The following is a 20,056-nucleotide window of genomic DNA, read 5'->3' as shown; positions in this document are numbered from 1 at the left end:
GGAAAAAAACAGGGAAAAGGACAGGAGCCTACCACAGAGGGCCTCTGAAAGACTCTACCCAGCTGGATATCAAAGCTGATGCTGAGACTTATAGCCAAACTTTGGGCAGAATACAGGGAATCTTAAAAAAGAAGGAGGAGATAGAAAGACCTGGAAGGGATAGGAGCTCCAGAAGGAGAGAAAAAAAATCTCGGCACAGGGATCTTTTCTAAGACTGATACTCCAACCAAGGACCATTCATGGAGATAACCTAGAACCCCTGCACAGATGTAGCCCATGGCAGTTCAGTGTCCAAGTGGGTTCCATAGTAATGGAAACAGAGACTGTCTCTGACATGAACTTAGTGGCCTGCTCTTTGATCACTTCCCCTTAGTGGGGAGCAGCCTTACCAGGCCACAAAGGAAGACAATGCAGCCAGTCCTGATGAGACCTAATTGACTAGGACCAGATGGAAGGGGAGGAGGACCTCCCCTATCAGTGGACTTGGGGAGGGGCATGGGTGGAGAGGTTTGAGGGAGGGTTGGATTGGGCGAAGATGAGAAAGGGGGCTACTTTTGGGAAACAAAGTGAATAATCTGTTATTAATAAAAAATTAATTAATTAAAAAAGAGGAGAATCAAAGCAGTATGCTATCAAGAAAGACAGCCATGAGAGTGTAAAAGAGAGTAGAATTGTGTTTAGCTATCAAGAGGGAGAAAAAATAATTCTAGAAGAGAAGTTATGAGATTTGATTTGTATATTTTAAACTGTATTACTGATGCTTATAGATATATTATTCTCAAATCAAAAATTTTATAACTTTGCTAGAATATAACCTTTTTTTAACCATAGAGATTTACTTGTGTGATAAAGTAACCTTATATTTAAATGTTTTAAAAATGTTTTCTGCATGTATCTTCTCCTATACTTTTATCTTTTGTCTTTTCAATCCCTTACCCTTTGCACAGTTTTCTTTAGGGTTACATATTTCTATATATTACTTCTATAATTAATGTAAGATTCTGTTTATTTGTAAATTTAGGCCAGTTACGTTATTGTAATATTTGTCATATCAGTATGACCTCTATTACTATTAATTAATATTTTCAACTTAGATCTTTTTGTTCTTTTTGGTATTCTGATTAATTTTTTTTCTTTCAGTAACCCGACACTTACTAATTTAAAATTTTTAAAAATTGAGAATGTTGTTATTCATCTTGTTATTTTTGTGGTTGCACACACATTAAGGACACACATTAAGGACTGTTAGGTGTGGGTAAAGCATTTCACACTGGATGACTGAAGAAAGAGAGACAATAGAGGATATAATAAGGCTTTATAGCAGCAAGGTAGACCAGTCTCCGGGGACTAAACCCCAAGCAGCTTTGTAGAAGCACATTGATTGATTGTTATAGAAAAGCTAATTTTAGAGTGAGTCAAGATCCTCGTACCAGAGCCCGTGATCTGATTTATATGCTGCCTGTGGGAACACATGACTCACAGGCTTCTCAGTCCTTATTGTGCACCTTTTGAAGTGTACAATAATACATGAATTACAGGTTTTCAGGAATGTCTTGTGACTGTGCCGTGCTAAGTACATAAAGCTCCTTCAGAAACACAGCTCCATGAATCTCAGAAAACAATCCCTAATCAGATACAAAAGTCTTCCTCAGCGCTTAGGTCTGTCTAAAACACTCTCAACACTCTGGTGTTCATGCCAGATACAGTGGCTTTATTAATTTTCCACCACAGTTGGGTTTATGTAAAGCTCATAAATGTCCATTTCAGTATTATATGAAACAATATTTTTCCCTTTTTACTTGTTTTTAGTAAAAAGCAAACACACAGATACATACTATTTGTTAGTATATTTTAGAGTTGTGTCTGAAATTTTATGTATATATCTTTTAATTTCTTCTTTATTTAGATCTTTCATTTTCACGCATTTATATACTTATTATTTTTTTAATTAATTACAGTTTATTTACTTTGTATCCCCCCTGTACCTCCCTCCCTTCTCCCCTCCCAACCTTCCCCTCCTTCTTCCCCACCTGTGTCCCTCTCCCAGTCCACTGAAAAGGGAGGTCCTTCTCCCCTTCCCTCTATCAGGTCTCATCAGGAGTGGCTGCATTGTCTTCTTCTGTGGCCTGGTAAGGCTGCTCCCCCCTCAGGGGGAGGTAATTAAAGAGCAGGCCAATCAGTTCATGTCAGAGACAGTTCCTGTCCCCATTACTATGGAGGCCACTTGGACACTGATCTGCCATAGGCTACCTCTGTGCAGGGATTCCAGGCCATCTTCATGAGTGGTCTTTGGCTGGAGTATCAGTTTTAGAAAAGATCCCTGTGCCTAGACTGTTTGGATCTGTTGCTGTCCTTGTGGAGATTCTGTCCTCTCCAGGTCTTACTATCTCCCTCTTCTTTCATAAGATTCCCTGCACTCTGCCAAAGTTTGGCTATGAGTCTCAGCATCTGCCTTGATACCTGGAAGGGTAGAGCCTTTCAGAGGCCCTCTGTGGCAGGCTCCTGTCCTGTTCCCTGTTTTAAATGAAGTCCACAAAATATACAAAAATAGATTAGGTTGAAGCAATCATAAGCACAATTATAAAAATAAAAAAAAAGTGTATCTGTATCCAGCCCTTAGTTGAGGAATGGATACAGATATACTTACTTTGTATTGTTTTTGTAATTGTGCCTATGATTGCTTCAACCTAATCTATTTTTGCATATTTTGTGAACTTCATTTGTGATAAAATGTCTATTTTGCTTATTCATTTAAATATAGATCTTGGCTTGACAGGTTGGCTCAGTGAATAAAGACACTGTCCCCAAGTGTGATAGCCCAAGTTCTACCTGCTGGCCATACAGGGTAGAAGGAGAGAACTGACTCCTGCAAGTTGTCCTTTGACCTTCATGTGCACACTGTAGGAGCGCGCGCGCGCGCACACACACACACACACACACACACCACAGACACACACTTAATAATGTAATTAAAATTATCGTTTTGCAAAAATGGGATGATAGATCTTTTCTTTGACCTCTGTCTGACTGGATTCTCTTTTTTTATACTTATGAAATATTTTTTTGTCACCATGATATATGTAACTGCTAGAGGGTGGCCATTTTTTATTTGGCTCTGTAAACACTTTAAATATGGACTAAAAATTGCTAATTTTTCCTATAGATATATAGGAGTGGATTTTCATCTTATTTAACTCTACTGTTGTTGCCTATGATCTTTCATCTAGTCTTTAGACTTCTTCCCTAAGTTCTGCAGATAATTTGGCTACATGTTTGTCTGATGCCTAGAATAGCAACAATAATGTCAGCACTAGGGTTTGCCAACGTTGCCAAGGTTCTCTCACTATTTTCAGAGTAAGAGGAATGTCAACCTCAGAACACACATGCTCTCTAGTACCGACTTCCCCATTGCAAATGCTTTAGACTGTAGGGACCCTGGGTCTCATCCTCCTCCCCCGCACCTCTGCTTACAGCTCTCTTCTAGTCACTGTCGTGGTTGTCATCACAGAGGAAGAGTTCATCAGAAAACTAGCAGTTGCTATCAGCTGTTTAACCGTGCAATAAGCTGCTTCCTTTTCTGCAGCCAGTACAAAAGAGTCTGGTGACAAAGTCTACTCTCAGAGTGTGATACATTGCTTGACTTATCCCTGATGTTTTAAAATATTGTAAGAAAGCAGAGACAAAAATATCAAAATGCCAACAGTAAAAAAAAAAAAAAAAAAAACATAGAATAAAATAACACCTGGCGTTATTGTGAAAAAGATATAGCAATTAGTTAGTAATGGGATCAAGGAAGACATTTTTGTGAGGTACTCATTCTACAAAAGAGTAGAGATGCTGAAGAAAAAAGTCTATCTAGAATCAGATGTTGATTCAAAGCGTAATGTGTTATTGTCTGATTCCCTCCTCCAGGAATTAAAAATCCTAGAATCATCATCGATGTTATGGTACTGAAATGTGGGGTTTTTAAAGTGTGACTAGGACATGGGGATGAAGTCTTAATTGATGGGATTATGAAAAAGAGAGAGAGAGAGAAACTTCTTACGTCTTCTACCATGTAAGGAAACAAGAAATTTCAAACTGTGAAGGAGAAAACAGGACCTTACCATACAATGAATCAATCTAAGCCTGTCCACCCTCTAGAACTGAGAAAATTAAAAACCTGTTGTTTGCAAGCTACCCAGCCCATTGCATTTTGTCTTAGACAGTCTGAGACATTATTCTTTGATAAGGAAGAGAGACCAGCTTCCACTATAGTAGGACAAATAATAGAAGACCCAAGTCCAGACATAAGGATAGTTAGAAGATGCAGCCAAGAAATTAATTTCTTGAATGATCTTACTTCACACACACACACACACACACACAAAACACTTTTTAAAGGAGTAAGTTTAAGTTAATAACTGAGCACCATGTTCTTCCAGTTTTTTTTTTTAATGTTACTATATCTTGCTCGAGTCTGCTCGCTCATCTGCCTTTCACAAACTGACCAATATGGGAGTGCCTAGAGAATCAGTCTCTGGGTTTCTCTCTGTTGCTCAGCCCTGTGAAAATCATATACAGGCTTACAGCTTCAAATATATACCTCTAGTCCAGTACTTTTTCCAGTTTTAGATTCCTAACTATTTAGTCCTTTTTTTTCCTTTCATAGTCACAAAAAAATCTTTCAAGTTCAACATGGATGAAGATACAGACATTTTTCCCCCCAAGTGAGACCACCACTTTTTCATAACTGTTGATAGTATTCTTTCATTTGTCTAAGTTCATAAACTTTGCATGTATTTCTTCTCTTTTTGTTACATTCAGCATCTCCTCTTTTTTCACTATTGCATCAAAATATCCATAGAATGTGCATATTTCATAGCTTCTGTGCTACTAAATAACCGTCATATTTTGTGGACGGGCACAGTAGCATCATTGTTATGTGGGTACATCACTCTACTCTGTTCTTAATATACCAAACAGAGATCCTGTTAAATTATTCATTTATGACTCTTGTGTTAAATGTATATATTTTCCTCAGAATATAAGTCAAAGCCCCTATAAAATGTCTTATTATCAGGTCTCCAAACACTATCATGGTTTGTCCTTCCCTGGGACTCTCTACTCTGCATTGAGCCCAGGTAGCCTTTTTACTATGTTTTGAATATCCCAAAAGGCTACTTGTTAGCATATTTAGTTGTTTGATTCTAGAACTTCTCAAGTTAATACTGTAGACTAACCATCATGAAGAACAAGTGCAGTCTTTTGGGTCACTCTTGTGGCTCAAATCTGCTCCTGGAAAATCTTGTTCTAACTTCAGAAAATAGATCTAGGAGAAAAAATATTGGGGGATTACCAAGTCACATAGATTGTGCACAGGTGATGTTGATGAGCATTTATTTAGCATGAAATCAAGCTGTGGTTGAGAGTTCCACAGAAACATTCTACTTCTCAGGTGTAAGTATAGAGATAAATAGATCAGAGAGCTCAGGCAGGACTGCTGTTCTTGTCTCACAAGGGAATTTGTCATATAAAGAGAAAAAGGCAGAAATGAAAGCATTAAACACAAGACCATGAGATAGGTGCAAACCAAGAGGCGATAGAACCAGAATAAAGTTAGTGAGGGTAAATTATATTCAAATCCCATTGTAACATAGCAGATAGCAGAAGTACTAGAAACCTGAACACGTGGGTAAAGAGGGAGAGTTTTGGAAGAGAGACATTTGAAGTTGAAATTTCAGAGAGCTTACATGTTATTCTTGGAGGTAAAGTTGGGTTTGGTTTTCAAAGTAAATGACTGACATGGGATGAATGTCTTTAGATATAAGGAATGCGATGAACTGACAGAACAGAATTTTCTAGTGGATTTTGAGACAGCCAAAAATCATAGAAGAAATATGATGAGGCACTCATGATAATGCTAACATTATCAACAGATAAAAGGAAACTGCCACAGTATTGACAAGTGATAGCTGTGGAGACAATAATTTAACAAAGAAGTATGATTTAATTAAGCAGTTTTCAAAGATAAATGGAATTGTATATAGTTCATGGTTAGAAAGTCTCGATAGAGAAAAGGATGCATTTCTGCCTTAAATTCTGAACCTTTCATTGTTCACTGATTATTGAGACGCATAATTATTTTTATTTTCATGCAGACTCCTACAACTCATCCAAGAGCCGCTGGCCGAGAAACCAAATATGTAAGTATCTTTCTAACTAGGCTTGCTCCTTTTTCAGTGGAGGCCTCCACATACTCTAAAGGCAACTCAGCTCCACAGCAATTCTAATGGAATTTGTTCACTCTTTCATAAATGGAAAGGGGCCGGATGCTATGATTGGTCCCGACATAAGACATAAGAAAACAGATTATGTCATGCATACAGCATCAAGTAACCTTATCAGTTGAATTCCTCCTTAACTGAATTATTATTGTCTAATCCACTTAGCTAAACAAAGCAGAACGGTATCACCTGCCCTTTTGTACCTTCTGTGTTTACCTGCTCTTTGATCACCTCCCCCTGAGGGGGAACAACCTTACGAGGCCACAGAGGAAGACAATACAGCTGCTCCTGATGAGACCTGATAGACTAGGGTCAGAAGGAAGGAGAGAAAGACCTCCCCTATCAGTGGACTTGGGGAGGGGCATGTGTGGAGAAGGGGGAAGGAGGGTGGGGTTGGAAGGGGAGGAGGGAAGGGGCCATGGGGAGGATACAAAGTGAATAAAGTATAATTAATAAAAATTAAAATAAAAAATGGAAAGAAAAAATAAATGTAAAAAAGAAAAAAAAGAAATAGTCAACTCATGTGCTTGACACACTGTTAGTCCACATCCAAAAGACCAGTTTAACCGAATGTTTAGTTTGTTGCTGACTGATGTTTAAACTAACAGGCAATTCAGTGTCTGTTTATGCAAAAGTCTCAACCAGGGGACTGGAGCGATGGCTTGGGGGATGAGAGAACTGTTTGCTCTTGCAGAGCATTTGGCACCCGCGAGGTAGCTCACGACTGACTGTAACTCCAGTTCCGGGGGATCTGATGCTAATTTTTGGTACCCGGCAGGCAACAAGCACTCATACACCCAAACATGCACAAACAAATAAATAAATCTTCTAGAAGAATACTTACAGCAACAGATATGTAGATATGAACTCACGTGCTCAATTGAAATGATGCCGGGCTGGCTTTGTAAGCTACGCACATAGGCCCTTCCTGTCGCTTGTGTCGTGACTGTGCTTCTGCACGAACATGTTATGTTATAAATGGGACAGATTCCTAGCAAGTCTTGTGCATTTAATCTCAAATAACTCATCAGGCTACTGCTTTTACAGCACCCCTGATTTCCCTAGTCTAGTTTACACCATTATTAATGTGTTATTAATGTGTTTTGTGTGCCATGGCATCACCACGCTTCACACCTTGCCGCCTACATTTGGCTCTCCCTAAGGCAAACAATAAGCTCCGTGAAATTATTAAATTTTACCACATTCGGGAAATGAGGTTTAGAGGATGTGGCAGGAACACAGTTCAGAGCATTTCCTGGAAGCATTCTCTGTCAGTTTCCATTATGATTGGAAGCCCTTTGGAGAAATGCTCCAAAAGACGTTAGAAGGCTAGACCCTGATAGAAACTGTTGCTTCTGAGGAAGATCGCTTACTTTACTGTGCCTTCAGTTTCATCCATGAGATAGGGAATTGCGATAGCTTTCTCATTTGATTAACTGAAGGTTTATATAGTCCTCGCAGGAAAAGACTGTAGAGCAATTTTAACACACTGGAGTTATTCATAAATCGTAGTCTCTCTCTTTCTTTCCCCTTCTTTTTTGCCTTCGTCTATACCTCCTCCCTTCTCTTACATCTATCTATTGTGAGGAGACTAGAAGCCTCATGATTGGAGTTCCTTGATTCTTTAGTGGGCACAAGGAAAGATCACTCTTTAAAAATATCTTTTTCTTGGGGGGGGGAATGTGACTTATGGATTCTGTGGTCATAAGAACTAGTCCCAGGAAAAAAAAGAGCTAACATCTTTTTCTCATCAATTGCTGCAGTTTCACAAAGCGTTCACGACTAGACCACCTTTCAGGCATGTTTGGCAGCTGCTAGCTTCTAGCTAACCACACCCTGGGGGTGGTATCTTGATGTAATAGCAGCTGGAATAGTTCTGGAAGGGCTGCTTCGATCGCCACAGATTATTTTAATGTATTCCTTTAAAGTCCATATTTATTTTGCACGAGTGTGTGTCTGTAATAACTGCCCTTGGGTGGGTGTGGAGACCAAAGACTGACATCATGAGGCTTGGCAACCACGTTGCACTTTATTTGCCAAAGCAGGGACCCCCACTTGAACTTGGAGGTTTTCACGTTAGCTAGTCTAGCTAGCCAGCTGGATCCAGGATCACTGTCTCTGAGTACTGAGGTTTTAGGTGGCTTGCCATGTCTGGTGAGGGTACAGGCCTGAGGTCCTCAGGCTTTCACAGCAACCATTTTACTCACTGTCATCTACCCAGGCTCTTAAAAGGTTCTTTATTATTAGACCTAGTAATAAATTATTTTTCATCTCATAGCTTATGAGAGCAGTTGAATCATTTTAAGTTAACTGTGAATCATTAAACAAGTTCAGGATTAGATTGGAACAAACATAACTTTTATTTTATTAAAAATCTTGACCTTGAAGTTTGTTTCTTGAGCAAGAAGCTTTGCTTTTCACATATTCTTTCTTTTTATTAATTTATTTTTTTATTAATTAATATTAATTTATTTTTTATTCAATTTGTATCCCAGTTGAAGCTCCCTCTCTCATCCCCTCCCACCCTCACCTTTTCTCTGTCTTCTCCCATGCCCCTCCCCAAGAAGGATAGGGGAGATCCTTCTCCTCTTCCCTCTGACCCTAGCCTATCAGGTCTCATCAGGACTGGCTGCATTGTCTTCCTCTGTGGCCTGGTAAGGCTGCTCCCCTTCAGGGGAAGGTGATCAAAGAGCCAGCCACTGATTTCATGTCAGAGACCATCCCTGTTCCTCTTACTAGGGAACCCACTTGGAGACTGAGCTGCTATGAATACATCTGAGCAGAGGTTATCTTCATGCATGGTTCTTGGTTGGAGTATCAGCCTCAGAAAAAGACCCCTGTGCCCAGATATTTTTGGTTCTGTTGTTCTTGTGGAGCACCTGTCCCTTCCAGGTATTTCTAGCTCCTCCTTCTTTCATAAGATTACCTGCACTCTGCCCAAAGTTTGGCTGAGTCTCAGCATCTGTTTTGATACCTTGCTGGGTAGAGTCTTTCAGAGGCCCTCTGTGATAGGCTCCTGTCCTGTTCACTGTTTTCTCCCTCTTCCAATGTCTTTCTCATTTACCTTTCTGAGTAAGGATTGATCATCTTACCCAGGGTCCTCCTTCTTGTTTAACTTCTTTATGTGTACAGATTTTCGTACGTTTATCCTGTATTATATGTCTAATATCCAGTTATAAGTGAGTATATACCAGGAGTGTCTTTCTGCTTCTGGCATACCTCACTCAGGATGATCTTTTCTAGTTCCCACCGTTTGTCTGCGAATTTCATGATTTCCTATTTATATACTCTTTCAATATAACATTTAAATGTGTGTCATCTCAAATATGTCCATGTCTTTGGAAGATGTTTTTTTCAAGATTTTATAATGGCAGATAGAACCGGTTCTTTGATGTCAACTTATAGACACCATTACACAGCTGCTGTTGTTGTAATTATTAAGCAACAGCTGATGCATTCACTCTGAGAATAATACAATTTTAGGACAGAAGTTCAGTTTAGCTTTAGGTCGTCTTCTTATATCAACCATCTGTCTTTAACACAATACATTCTGACTTTAAAAAATGAACAAGGCAATAACTCATTTTTGAAATTCTAATATAATGGATAAAACACATGATGTTTCATGAAAGTACAAATTGAATAGTTTTTACTCCATTAATTTATCATTGTAGTTTTCTCTCATGTCCTGTCAGAGCAACTTTGAGAAGTTTGTGGACTAGTATTTTAGTATTTCATTCTCCTGGGGAAATTAGGCATGTTCACAGAAATACACATGCTGAGGCTCTGTGTTTTATTACCTTTGAGGAGAGTCCCGGATTCAGTTCAAAAGCAGGGGCCGTGCAGTTCACCAGCCCGTGTAGCACAGAGAGGACAGAACAAGGCAGGGTTAAAGTCAAGAAGAGAACTGAGTTGTGCTTGTGGATATCTGGAGCAAGTTAGCTCCAAAAACACTCGTTTCAAATACGATTCAGGGATCATTAGTAATGAGAATACTAGTTAAAATTTCCTAACTTTGTTGTCCAATTTTCCACTGTTCTTCATTGATTTGACAAATATTTATTGGCCATCTTGTACAAGTCATTGAGGGTTTACTCGGTTGAGTGAAATGAACACAGTGGCAAGGGTCTCACTTCTAAATGTCAGTGGAGGCCATAACAAGAAACTGACAGAACAAATGAACTCTTCACTTTCTTATAGAAAGAGGGAGAACAGGCCACAGAATTGGATGATTTTAAAGGAGATAGGCAGAGTAGGTACTTCCTGGTGTACCAGCATGTCAGAGTGCTCATGGGATTTCCTATTTTTCTGTCGTGGTTGTAATAGCTTAATTAAGTAATAAGGGTTTTATGGATTATTCCATATGAGTCTTGGGTCTTAGAAGAGAAAGAGAGAAAGAAAAGTGGTGGAGAACAAGAGAAAGAGAAGGGAAGGGAGGGAGGAAGGAAGGAAGAAAATAATATAAATGAAAAAAGGGAGAGAAGAAGGGGGGAAATGCGTAGACAATAATGTCTCTTTGGAATTTATTAAATGTTTACTATATTTTACAGTCCATTTTAGTTTGAGTCTGGATCAATGAAGCCCTCATTACTGTAGATTGATTAAAGGTTTCTTATTGTTTCTCCCAATTCTTGGGAGAGTTACTTTAAAGACCATTTTTAAGTAATTTAGTTGAGATATCCTTAAGTGTAATAGAAACAAAATAGATCTAATGACATATTGACCATGTAGTGTTAGGTCTATTGTAGGACTGAATGGATCATTTTATGAATCATTTCCTTTCAGTATTAAACAGATGCTAAATTCAGCAATAGTAGCTAGTGCCAAATATACTTTAACTAGTTTACTTAAACCAACCATGAGCCCTATGAGGTGAGTTTTATTATTACAAAATTTCCAGAACCTCCTCCCCTCTTCTTCTAGTTCTGGGACTCAAACCCAGGCACTTGTATATGGTAGGCAGCTGATCTACCACTGAGCTGCATCCTAGACTTCATATTGAGGCATTTTTTTTGTCCCCTTTGTGAAATAATAACTTATATTAAAACACTACTTCAGTTTTCATTCAGTCTCTTGGCTTTGGAAGAAGATTTTTCTCTGCTTTACCTTTATTATTTTGATGAACTCTCACCTGTATTTCATTCATGTAATTTAAAAATTACAGCATGCATTCTTAATAAAATCTAATCTTAGAAAATAGAATATTTGTGCTTCTAATGAATTTATCAAAAACCCTTGATTCTGAAATAACATTCTATTTGATAATAACTTATTTCATGAACTTTTTACATTTCATGAATTACTTTTAAGTTCCATGAAAGTAAATGGTACAACCTTATTGAATATACGATAGTTTATAGGTAAAATCTCATTTTAATGAGCTAGAGGGACAGAAAATGTCATTACAGTGGAGGAATATTGATTCCTAAATATCACAATATATTGAAAAATGTGTCAAACCTTATTAAGAATATTTCCCACTCTATACACAGATATTCAAATAAAGGTCACCTTCTCTCATTTACAGGGCTCTCACATTCTTCTTGTTGCTATGCTTGGAGGCGTTGCTATGCTGGAGTGATTCAGGCACTGCTCAGCAGAAGGCATAGATCTTAGGGGAAAGGGTAACTCACATCCCACTTGGGGTCCAGATCTGCTTCCAGAGAATGAAGCCAGAGGCTGATGAGTTATAGGAAGAGTTGTACACAATGGAGACAAGAAATGCTGGTCTACCAATTATCGTCATTTATTCTGTTTCCTGTTCAGATGTGCCTCTGCAGTGCATGCGCACATGGAAGGGCCTGAGGGAAGAGCAGAGGTTACCATCAGCCTCTGCTCCACTAGAACGAAGAGGACTGAATCAGTTCCAAGTCTGACATTCACGAGAGGATATGATTTTATGCAACTTTAGAGTTTCTCCAATATGGGTTCCAAGGAAAATGGAGCTCCAGACAGTGACTAAGGGGCCTGGAGGCACTTTATGACCTTGGTATTATGTTTTTAGGAAGCAAGATTAGTTTCTCTAAAGCTGGCTCGCATAGCTGGGGTCCCTGTGTAGTCATTTGTCTTTCAGTGACAGTCACATCTTGGCTTTGTAGTCTTTTAGTTCCTGTGTAACCTAATTGTATGTGAAGCATGGTTCCACACACTTCTCTTGTCAGAGTGTGGAGGCTGCTGCAGGAAGGTCATGGGATTGAGCCTCACTTGGGCTGTACTGAGACCCTAGAAAACAGCAACCAACACACCCCAAACCAAAGCCAACCAACCCAAAGACACAACTAACAGAATTTCTGTGATGTTAAAAAAGTTGTAACCTTACTGAAAATGCACTCTACTAGTTTATAAAATTTTATACTTGTCTTTAACTGACAAATAATTTTATATTCATGGAAAATACAGTGTGATGTGTCTGATCTGTGCATATGTTATAAAAACTTGAAGCACATTAATCAACATAGAGATCTCCCTACCAAATTGCACGCTTTATATGGGGTAAGAATTTGAAAAGTAGACTTTAGTAAATTGGAAGAACATGTTATTGGTCGCTACAGAACAGCTCTGTTAATTACTCACACACTCAGCCTGAATGAAGCTTCATCATCAGTTTCCTTCAACATCATCTTTTCACCTCCCCTCTTCTTGGCTGCCCATCTCATCCCCAGCCTCCTCACAGTGAAACACATAATATTATTAAGACAAGTGTGACATACTAACTAGTTGTGGTTGACTTGGAGAACAACGATGAAAGCCAGTGCCAACTGGACAGAAAAGTACCCTGGGATTCTGAAGCCGTTGTCATTCCAGCTCAATTCTAGCATGCTGTTCTACTAAACCATTCATTTCGCTAACATCCATCATATTCATATTCATATTTTTTTTAGGCAAACCTTTCGTCATCATCGTCTACAGTGTCTGAGAGTCAACTGGTACGTATCTTGTTCTGCTTTGCTTACCTCTTTTGAACACTCTTATTTCTCAAGAACTCTGAGCTGAAAGAGAGTAAAGAGATAATTAGTTTGCTCACTTGTCTTACAAAACTTACGGATGTTTTAGTAAAGCCACATGATGGTTGTGTTTTTTAGGTAGCTAACAGGTAAGACAATTTATAGACTGTAGCTACCATTAACTCTGAACAATGGTGTTACGAGATTGGAGTCAGAAGAAAATGTGAATTGAATTGAGAGGGGAGATCACTTCCTGATGAGAGAAATCCCAAACAGTTAAAGGAGAGCATAATAATAATAATAATAATAATAATAATAATAATAATAATAATATAATGTGGAGCAGCTTCTGAATGTGTGGGGATGAAAGAGATCATCACACGTGAGAATTAGCATGTGAATGTACAGATCTATGATAAGCAACCGAAGCGTATAGTGAACAACAAATGTAACTCACACATGAAATTTAAAAAATACTTGACGTTTTTGAGATTATAATATACCTAGATAATTTTTCCTTCTTTCCTTTTCTTCCCCTTCTAAATCTTCCCAGGTACCATTCCCCCAACTCTTTTTAAATTCATGGTGTTTTCCTTGAATTGTTATTACACAATATTTAAAAGTTCATAGTCACTATAAAAAATAAATAAAACAAGTGGACTAATTTCAATAATTGGATGTTATTCTCCTCCTGCCTGGGGTGTTGTTTCCTATCAGCCATGAAGGCAGGAGGGGCAGAAGAGGAGGAGCTTGGAAGGCCTGTGAGAACAACGGAGATCAAACACTTCAGGAAACACTTCAAGGAACTACTTCAGCTTTAATTCCAGAGAACAAAGGCTATACACTCCTTGGGGAGTGAGTGGGGGGTTCCAAGGATAGGTGTACATAATTGGTTAAAACTGGGCACTTCTTACTAGGGAACCCACTTGGAGACTGAGCCTATGGGCTACTCCCTAGTAAGGGGAGCAGGGGCTGTTTCTGACATGAACTCAGTGGCTGGCTCTCTGGTCACCTTCCCCTGGGGGTGCAGCCTTGTCAGGCCACAGAAGAAGAAGATGCAGCCAGTTCTGATTAGACCTAATAGGCTAGGGTCGGAGGGAAGAGGAGAAGGACCTCCCCTTTCAGTGGACTAGGGGAGGGGCATAGGTGGAGAAGAGGAAGGGGTTGGGAGGAGATGAGGGAAGGGGTCACAGCTAGGATACAAACTGAATAAATTGTAATAAATAATTAATAAAAAAATTTAAAAAACCTAGGCACTTCAAGGATGCTTGATTTGCATTATACAACATGCTTCTATTATATGAATGGGAACACAGTACCTAACTATCCTATCGGCACAGAGGGGAGAGCTAGCAGGGAGCTGTGTCAAAGACAGTATGTAAAATGTGATTAGGGGCATCTATGTTTAGAGACCCACTCCAGATGAAGTCAGGCAGCGAGCAGGAGGCCATGCTGCACTTTAACTCAGAGCTCAGAATGGGTATTCTGACTGGGAGGATTGCAACCTCAAACAGCAGGGTCCTTCCAACGATTGGATACAAATGCTAGATAAACATCATTTCAGCAGAACACTGATGTATTTGTACATTCTTTAGAAAGAAAAGTCTTTGAAATGGGCTAAGTATTTACATATCTATCATCTCTCAATTCAAGTAGTAATACTTAGCACATGATTTGAAGGGCTAGTGGTTTGAAGGACTTGAAGGACTCAGCAGTGCTGGAACTGTGACGGGCATTAAAGATCTAACCTCTAGAACATGTCATTTCAACCCATGCCTGGCAGATCACAACTATACCCCAGAATCTTGAAGGCAGAGGTGAAAGAAACAGTAACGGGCTCAGGCTAGGCCTTGATGCCTACAGAAGTTGAGAGTAGTTTGGGCTGCATGAGAGTCTGGCTTCAAGAACAGAGACAGACAAAACTGTTGAGTGACACAGTAATTTTATGCCTTTAAAGGTTTTCAGCCTGGCCTATCTACTAGCTTGTTGTCATTACCAGTGTGCAGCTCCAAAGAGTTATGACTCTGAAAATACTTGCATCTGGATTCGGGGTACAGCTGAGTAGTGAAGTACTTAAAAGCGTCAGGGAGACCCGGGTTCAATCCGCTGCACTTTAAAACACAAGCAAACAGTGTGTGGGTGTGCGTGTTGTATGTTTGTGTTTGTGTATGCTGCATTTCCATTGTTTATCCTGGAAGTCAAATGATGTAATATTGAGCTTGAAAGATGATTTTGGGAACTCTTCTGAGACTCACCCACAGTATTAGTTTTTCTTCTATTAACTATCAACACAGTAGATAACAACTGGAAAGGAATTTTCTACCTGTAAGTTGAGTAAGTACTGTGCCCACCTGACAGGATTTTAATGAGGCTCATATAGCACCATTAACTGCTTTCAACATGACCCTGTAGAAAATTATATTATTGTACCCCTTAGGACAATTATATCTTATTGTAAGCGTTAGGTTATTAAAATATATGAGAAGCCATTTTTACAGACGGTGAAGTAGAGGCTGCAGGAATTTAAATAGATTATCTTTGATCAGTACATTAATGTTCATTCTTGTTCTGTGTGGTTTGCCAAAGAAGTCATTATTATTGATTTTTAAGTAGTTCAAGGGGCTTAAGAAACATCTGTTGAGTAAATTGGGAAATGGGCTTCTCAAGAACTGTTATCTTCATTGGCTACCTCCACTGCCTGGCTCATCCCAAAATTTTGCATTGTCTGCTAACTGTGATGATTTGATGAAGAGGGGCAGATAGGGTGAGAGTGAACTGAGTAGGACCATCAGGGGCACTGGATCCAATTGGAAAGCGCTTCCTGTAGCACATTGAAAAGAGCAAGATGAAACAGAAAACATGATCTTTGTTTGAAGCTTTGATGAAGCTTTCCTAATCCTGGAACTGGACCATCTCAGTATTAATAAAAACGGGTTTGTCATCTTTTCTTTACTTGGGAAACAGTTTAATTTGGACAAGACGGGTGAGATCTATTTATTTTTATTTTCCAAGGGGAACGTGGAATGGCTAAATGATGGCTAGCTCTTTTGCCCTTGGAATTCCATGCCATAGCAAATCATTCAGCATTGCTCGGCATGGGCTGCTAAATCTGCAGAGCAGACCGTAAGAGGTTTAGAAAATAAACCACATGGCCACATAGAAGTAAACACAAATGCATCTTACTGGAACAGAATAAAAAAAGAGCCTTAAGCTGGAAGTTACTTTGTCCAGGGTTCCAGGTGCCAGCTGCTATACCCTACTTTACTGGGCATGACTCAGCTTCCTGAGGGCCCTTAAGTCCCTGTTGTTTATAAAGGCTTTTGTGTAGAACTGATGTCTTCTTTAAGCTCAAAGGCGGATTCTCCTTGACCAGTTTTCCTTGATGCAGCATAACTAGGAACCACAGCATTCATCATGTACGCCTCCTCAGCTGTGACTCATGCTATTGTCTTTTTTTTTTCTTTTCATTGAAACAGTTCAGTCAGGTCAATCTGTATTGTGTATATTCCACAAAACAATTCTTGAGCTACGGGACATGCTTTATAATTATTGAATCGCTGTGCTTACTTTTATAGAACTGTTATGGTAGTTATAAAACTTTCAAAAATGAAAACCCAGTAAGTAGATGTTTTTGTGAGTTGTCTAGGGTACTTACAGCTGACGTTGTATATACATTCTATATTTTTAAGTATGTATTTTACCTTTCAAATTTCTTTTATTGTTTTCCTTACAAAGGAAAGCATCTTATCTCCTCGGACCCTTATAATCACCCCGTGCCATCTCAGTAGTCTCATGGCATAAAAATGAATTCTCCTTATTCTCAGGAGATTTACCATATACTAGAAAATTTTGAATTCTGAGATATTTATTTGAAGGGAAAATGAGCATAAGTATTTGATTCAAGTAGTTTCTAATGAATTAGACTCTGTTACCTTTCAAGGATTGAATGAGTGAATCATTACATAAATAAATGAAATAATGCTTATTTTATCTACAATGTAAAATTATAGATTTTGGATTCTTACAAGCTTTTATTTTTTCTGCTACAAAGTTTCTAAAAAAAATGAACTACTGAATGGTGAGAAGATGGAAGCAAACAGACACAAGTAGCAATCGTATCACTTTAAAAAATTTTTGGTCCATCTAATCAGTTGCACTCCTAGCACAACTCTGTTTGCTGTGTGCTACTCTATTGCTTTTTACTTCTGTGTGACTATCTTATGATTCAAAAACAAACAAACAAACAAAAGAGATTACAGACTTGAAAACGTGTCCCTTTTATGTCTTTTGTTCCACATCATATCACCTTATAATTTACGCCTGTAGCTACAGGCAACCTATCATACCATTTGTTGAAGTTACTAATTTAGGGGAGATGTCCCTCTCAGAAGCCATCATTTAAAAATGTTGGCAACAAACTTGCTCAGTCACTGCTGGCAGTAAATCTCCAACTTTGGTCTACGGCCAGAGGCAGTATCCACTTTCTGTCATAGAATTATGATTATAAGTTCTCAAGGCTGAAGACAAATCTAATTTTATGTGCACTAGTAGCAATGCTCAAGTAAAAATGTACATGTGATGGATTATAAATCCAAATAAATAGCATCCTTAGACTAATGCCTTTCAACTCCCCCGACTCCCAAAATAATGTTAGAGGACTCCCAGAACTCTATTCTTTCGGTCTCAGACCTTTTTCCCTGAGCATAACAGTAGAGTGACGTGTGATGTAAGCATATTTCACTCATTTGTATTTTCCAATTTTTTTTGTAATGAATGCATGCAGGGGTGCCTCAACATGCATGGCTTTGGCTTTGGGACTGATATGACTGGAGGGACAGGAATGAGGAAATGACAGGCATACTGAAAAGCTGGGATTGAATGTGTCTTACACCCTGATGGAGACATTCCAGTAGCAGCCTGGAGACTCAGTGCATTTATTTATTATCTACAGCATGAAGGAGGAGTTAGCAAATCTCTGTAGGATTCCCCGTGTTGAGAGAATGCCCTGTAGATTCCCTAAGCTGAGAGTTGTGTTGTATCCATCTTCAATGACACTACAGTTTTGGTGGAGCCTAGGTCCCATTTGATGGAATAGGTCCTCAAAGCCTCAGACAGAGGCGCCATCAAGGTTCGCAAACAGGTGTTTAGTTTTTGAGGCCCTTCATAAGGCCTGCACCTAGAGTAAGTTATTTTTCTCAGTCAGCTTGTCACATTCGCTAACACTCTCCATCTTGAGACTTGTTCTTTCTGTGTTCTGGGCATGAGCTGTGTGAAAAAGTCCTCTCAATTTTTCCATTTATTCCGGATAAAAAAAAAATCACAGAATCTCATTTTCTGGCATAACTAGAGTGATATGTGTCCATCTGTCAAAAGTCTGCTTACTCTACAAGTGACAAGAAGCCCTCAGTGTTGGCTCAGTTGTTAGAGAGTGACAATCTTACAGTAACTCACTTTTATGGACTCCTATTATTTGATTTATATAATTTTCTTTGTGTTTGTTTGCACAGAGACTTAGCAAATTATACTTGTAAAAAAAAATTAAGGAAACCCTTCAAGAGAACTCCTACTTGATGTTCAAGGATAGCAGATTACTTTGAGCTAAGGGAAAAGAGAGATGCAGAATTTGTAAAGAACAACTTGTTCTTCCACAGGAGACAAAAGACCCTTATAAACCAGTGTGTCTGGAATGGCAGGGTCATCTCCAGCTAAGCAGCTCCTTTGACAGAAGGTCTTGTTTAGTGCCTAGTAGTGTTTACTTTGCACACAAATTATTTAGGGATTATTTTTTTTAAGTGCAGGTTCTAATTCTTATGTCAAAAATGGCTCTAGAGTCGGTCCTGTGTAATAGGTTCTCAGGCAATGCTCACAACTTCAAATAGACCATATTCTAAGTGGCAAGGCACTAGGAGACTTCTTGGATGGAAGCCTTGTTTACTTTGTGCTAGATATTTATGCTGAGAAAATACAAATTATGTCATCATTGGACACAGAGAAACAACATATTAGGAAGAACAGAAAGTCGCCATGGAAGGGCCTCCTGTGTGCTCCTGTTAGCCCTTGTTGCATTATGTATATTAAAGGCCTTTGAGGCTGTACTTTGAGGCTACGTTGGGGTGATGGATTTGAACACATAGAAATAAGGCTGATTCAGATACATGATGTGGTGTCATTCCTGAAGAGACGGAAGATTAGGACTATAGTGTGGCACTACCCGTTATGAAAGGGCACAGTTAAAGATTAGAATTATAACACTCCGTGAGGTTTGCTGTATCACATTGATTTCCCAAGATTTATTGTCTAATGCCTGCATTTCAGAAATAAAAACCTGTGTCCTTTTGCTCTCCTTACCCTGCTATCATGCTTTGCAAGTATATTGTTAATCAAATCTAGGTAGTGCCAATTTTAGACTTATTGGGGAAGAGAGAGAGAAAGGGAGTGTATAAGAGGAGAGTGTGTATATATATACATATGTATATATATATATACATATGTATATATGTATGTATGTATGTACATCAGTCAGCATTTGAAACCATGGGGTTCTATCATGTTCTGGGAATATTCAGAAGATCTAGTTGGAAAAAAAGGAAAATGACATAGACTGATGCAGTGGCTTCTCAAAAGCAGGTTGGTAGGAGAAACGAAGGGATGAATTCAATTGAAACAAAATAAAAAATGGAAGGACATCATAATTAAATGTCATGGAGAAGCTGGTGCTTTAAAGATTTTAAGTTCCTGTCCATTGTTCTGTCTGTCTCCTAGGTATATGGGATGCTATATTTATATATATAAACTATTTCCTTAATTTATATATACATATATAAATGTATATATGTATATATAAAT

The 20,056-nt window shown here is 38.7% G+C and overlaps 1 protein-coding gene across 1 annotated transcript in view; it reads left to right on the top strand.

The window, feature by feature from the left end:
* The window catches only part of Mlip (muscular LMNA interacting protein), a 128,511-nt gene that overhangs the window by 61,014 nt on the left and 47,441 nt on the right, over window positions 1-20,056 (top strand). Inside the window, exons 8-9 of the mRNA XM_055596956.1 lie at window positions 6,141-6,185; window positions 13,148-13,192. Coding sequence (XP_055452931.1) covers window positions 6,141-6,185; window positions 13,148-13,192 — 90 coding nt within the window. The remainder of the gene's footprint in view (window positions 1-6,140; window positions 6,186-13,147; window positions 13,193-20,056) is intronic.

Source organism: Psammomys obesus, unplaced genomic scaffold (assembly GCF_907164565.1).
Source record: "Psammomys obesus unplaced genomic scaffold, mPsaObe1.curated_primary_1811, whole genome shotgun sequence".
NCBI classification, from domain to species: domain Eukaryota; kingdom Metazoa; phylum Chordata; class Mammalia; order Rodentia; family Muridae; genus Psammomys; species Psammomys obesus.
The sequence above is the reverse complement of the archived record's forward strand: the minus strand, read 5'-3'. Positions and strand labels throughout refer to the sequence as shown.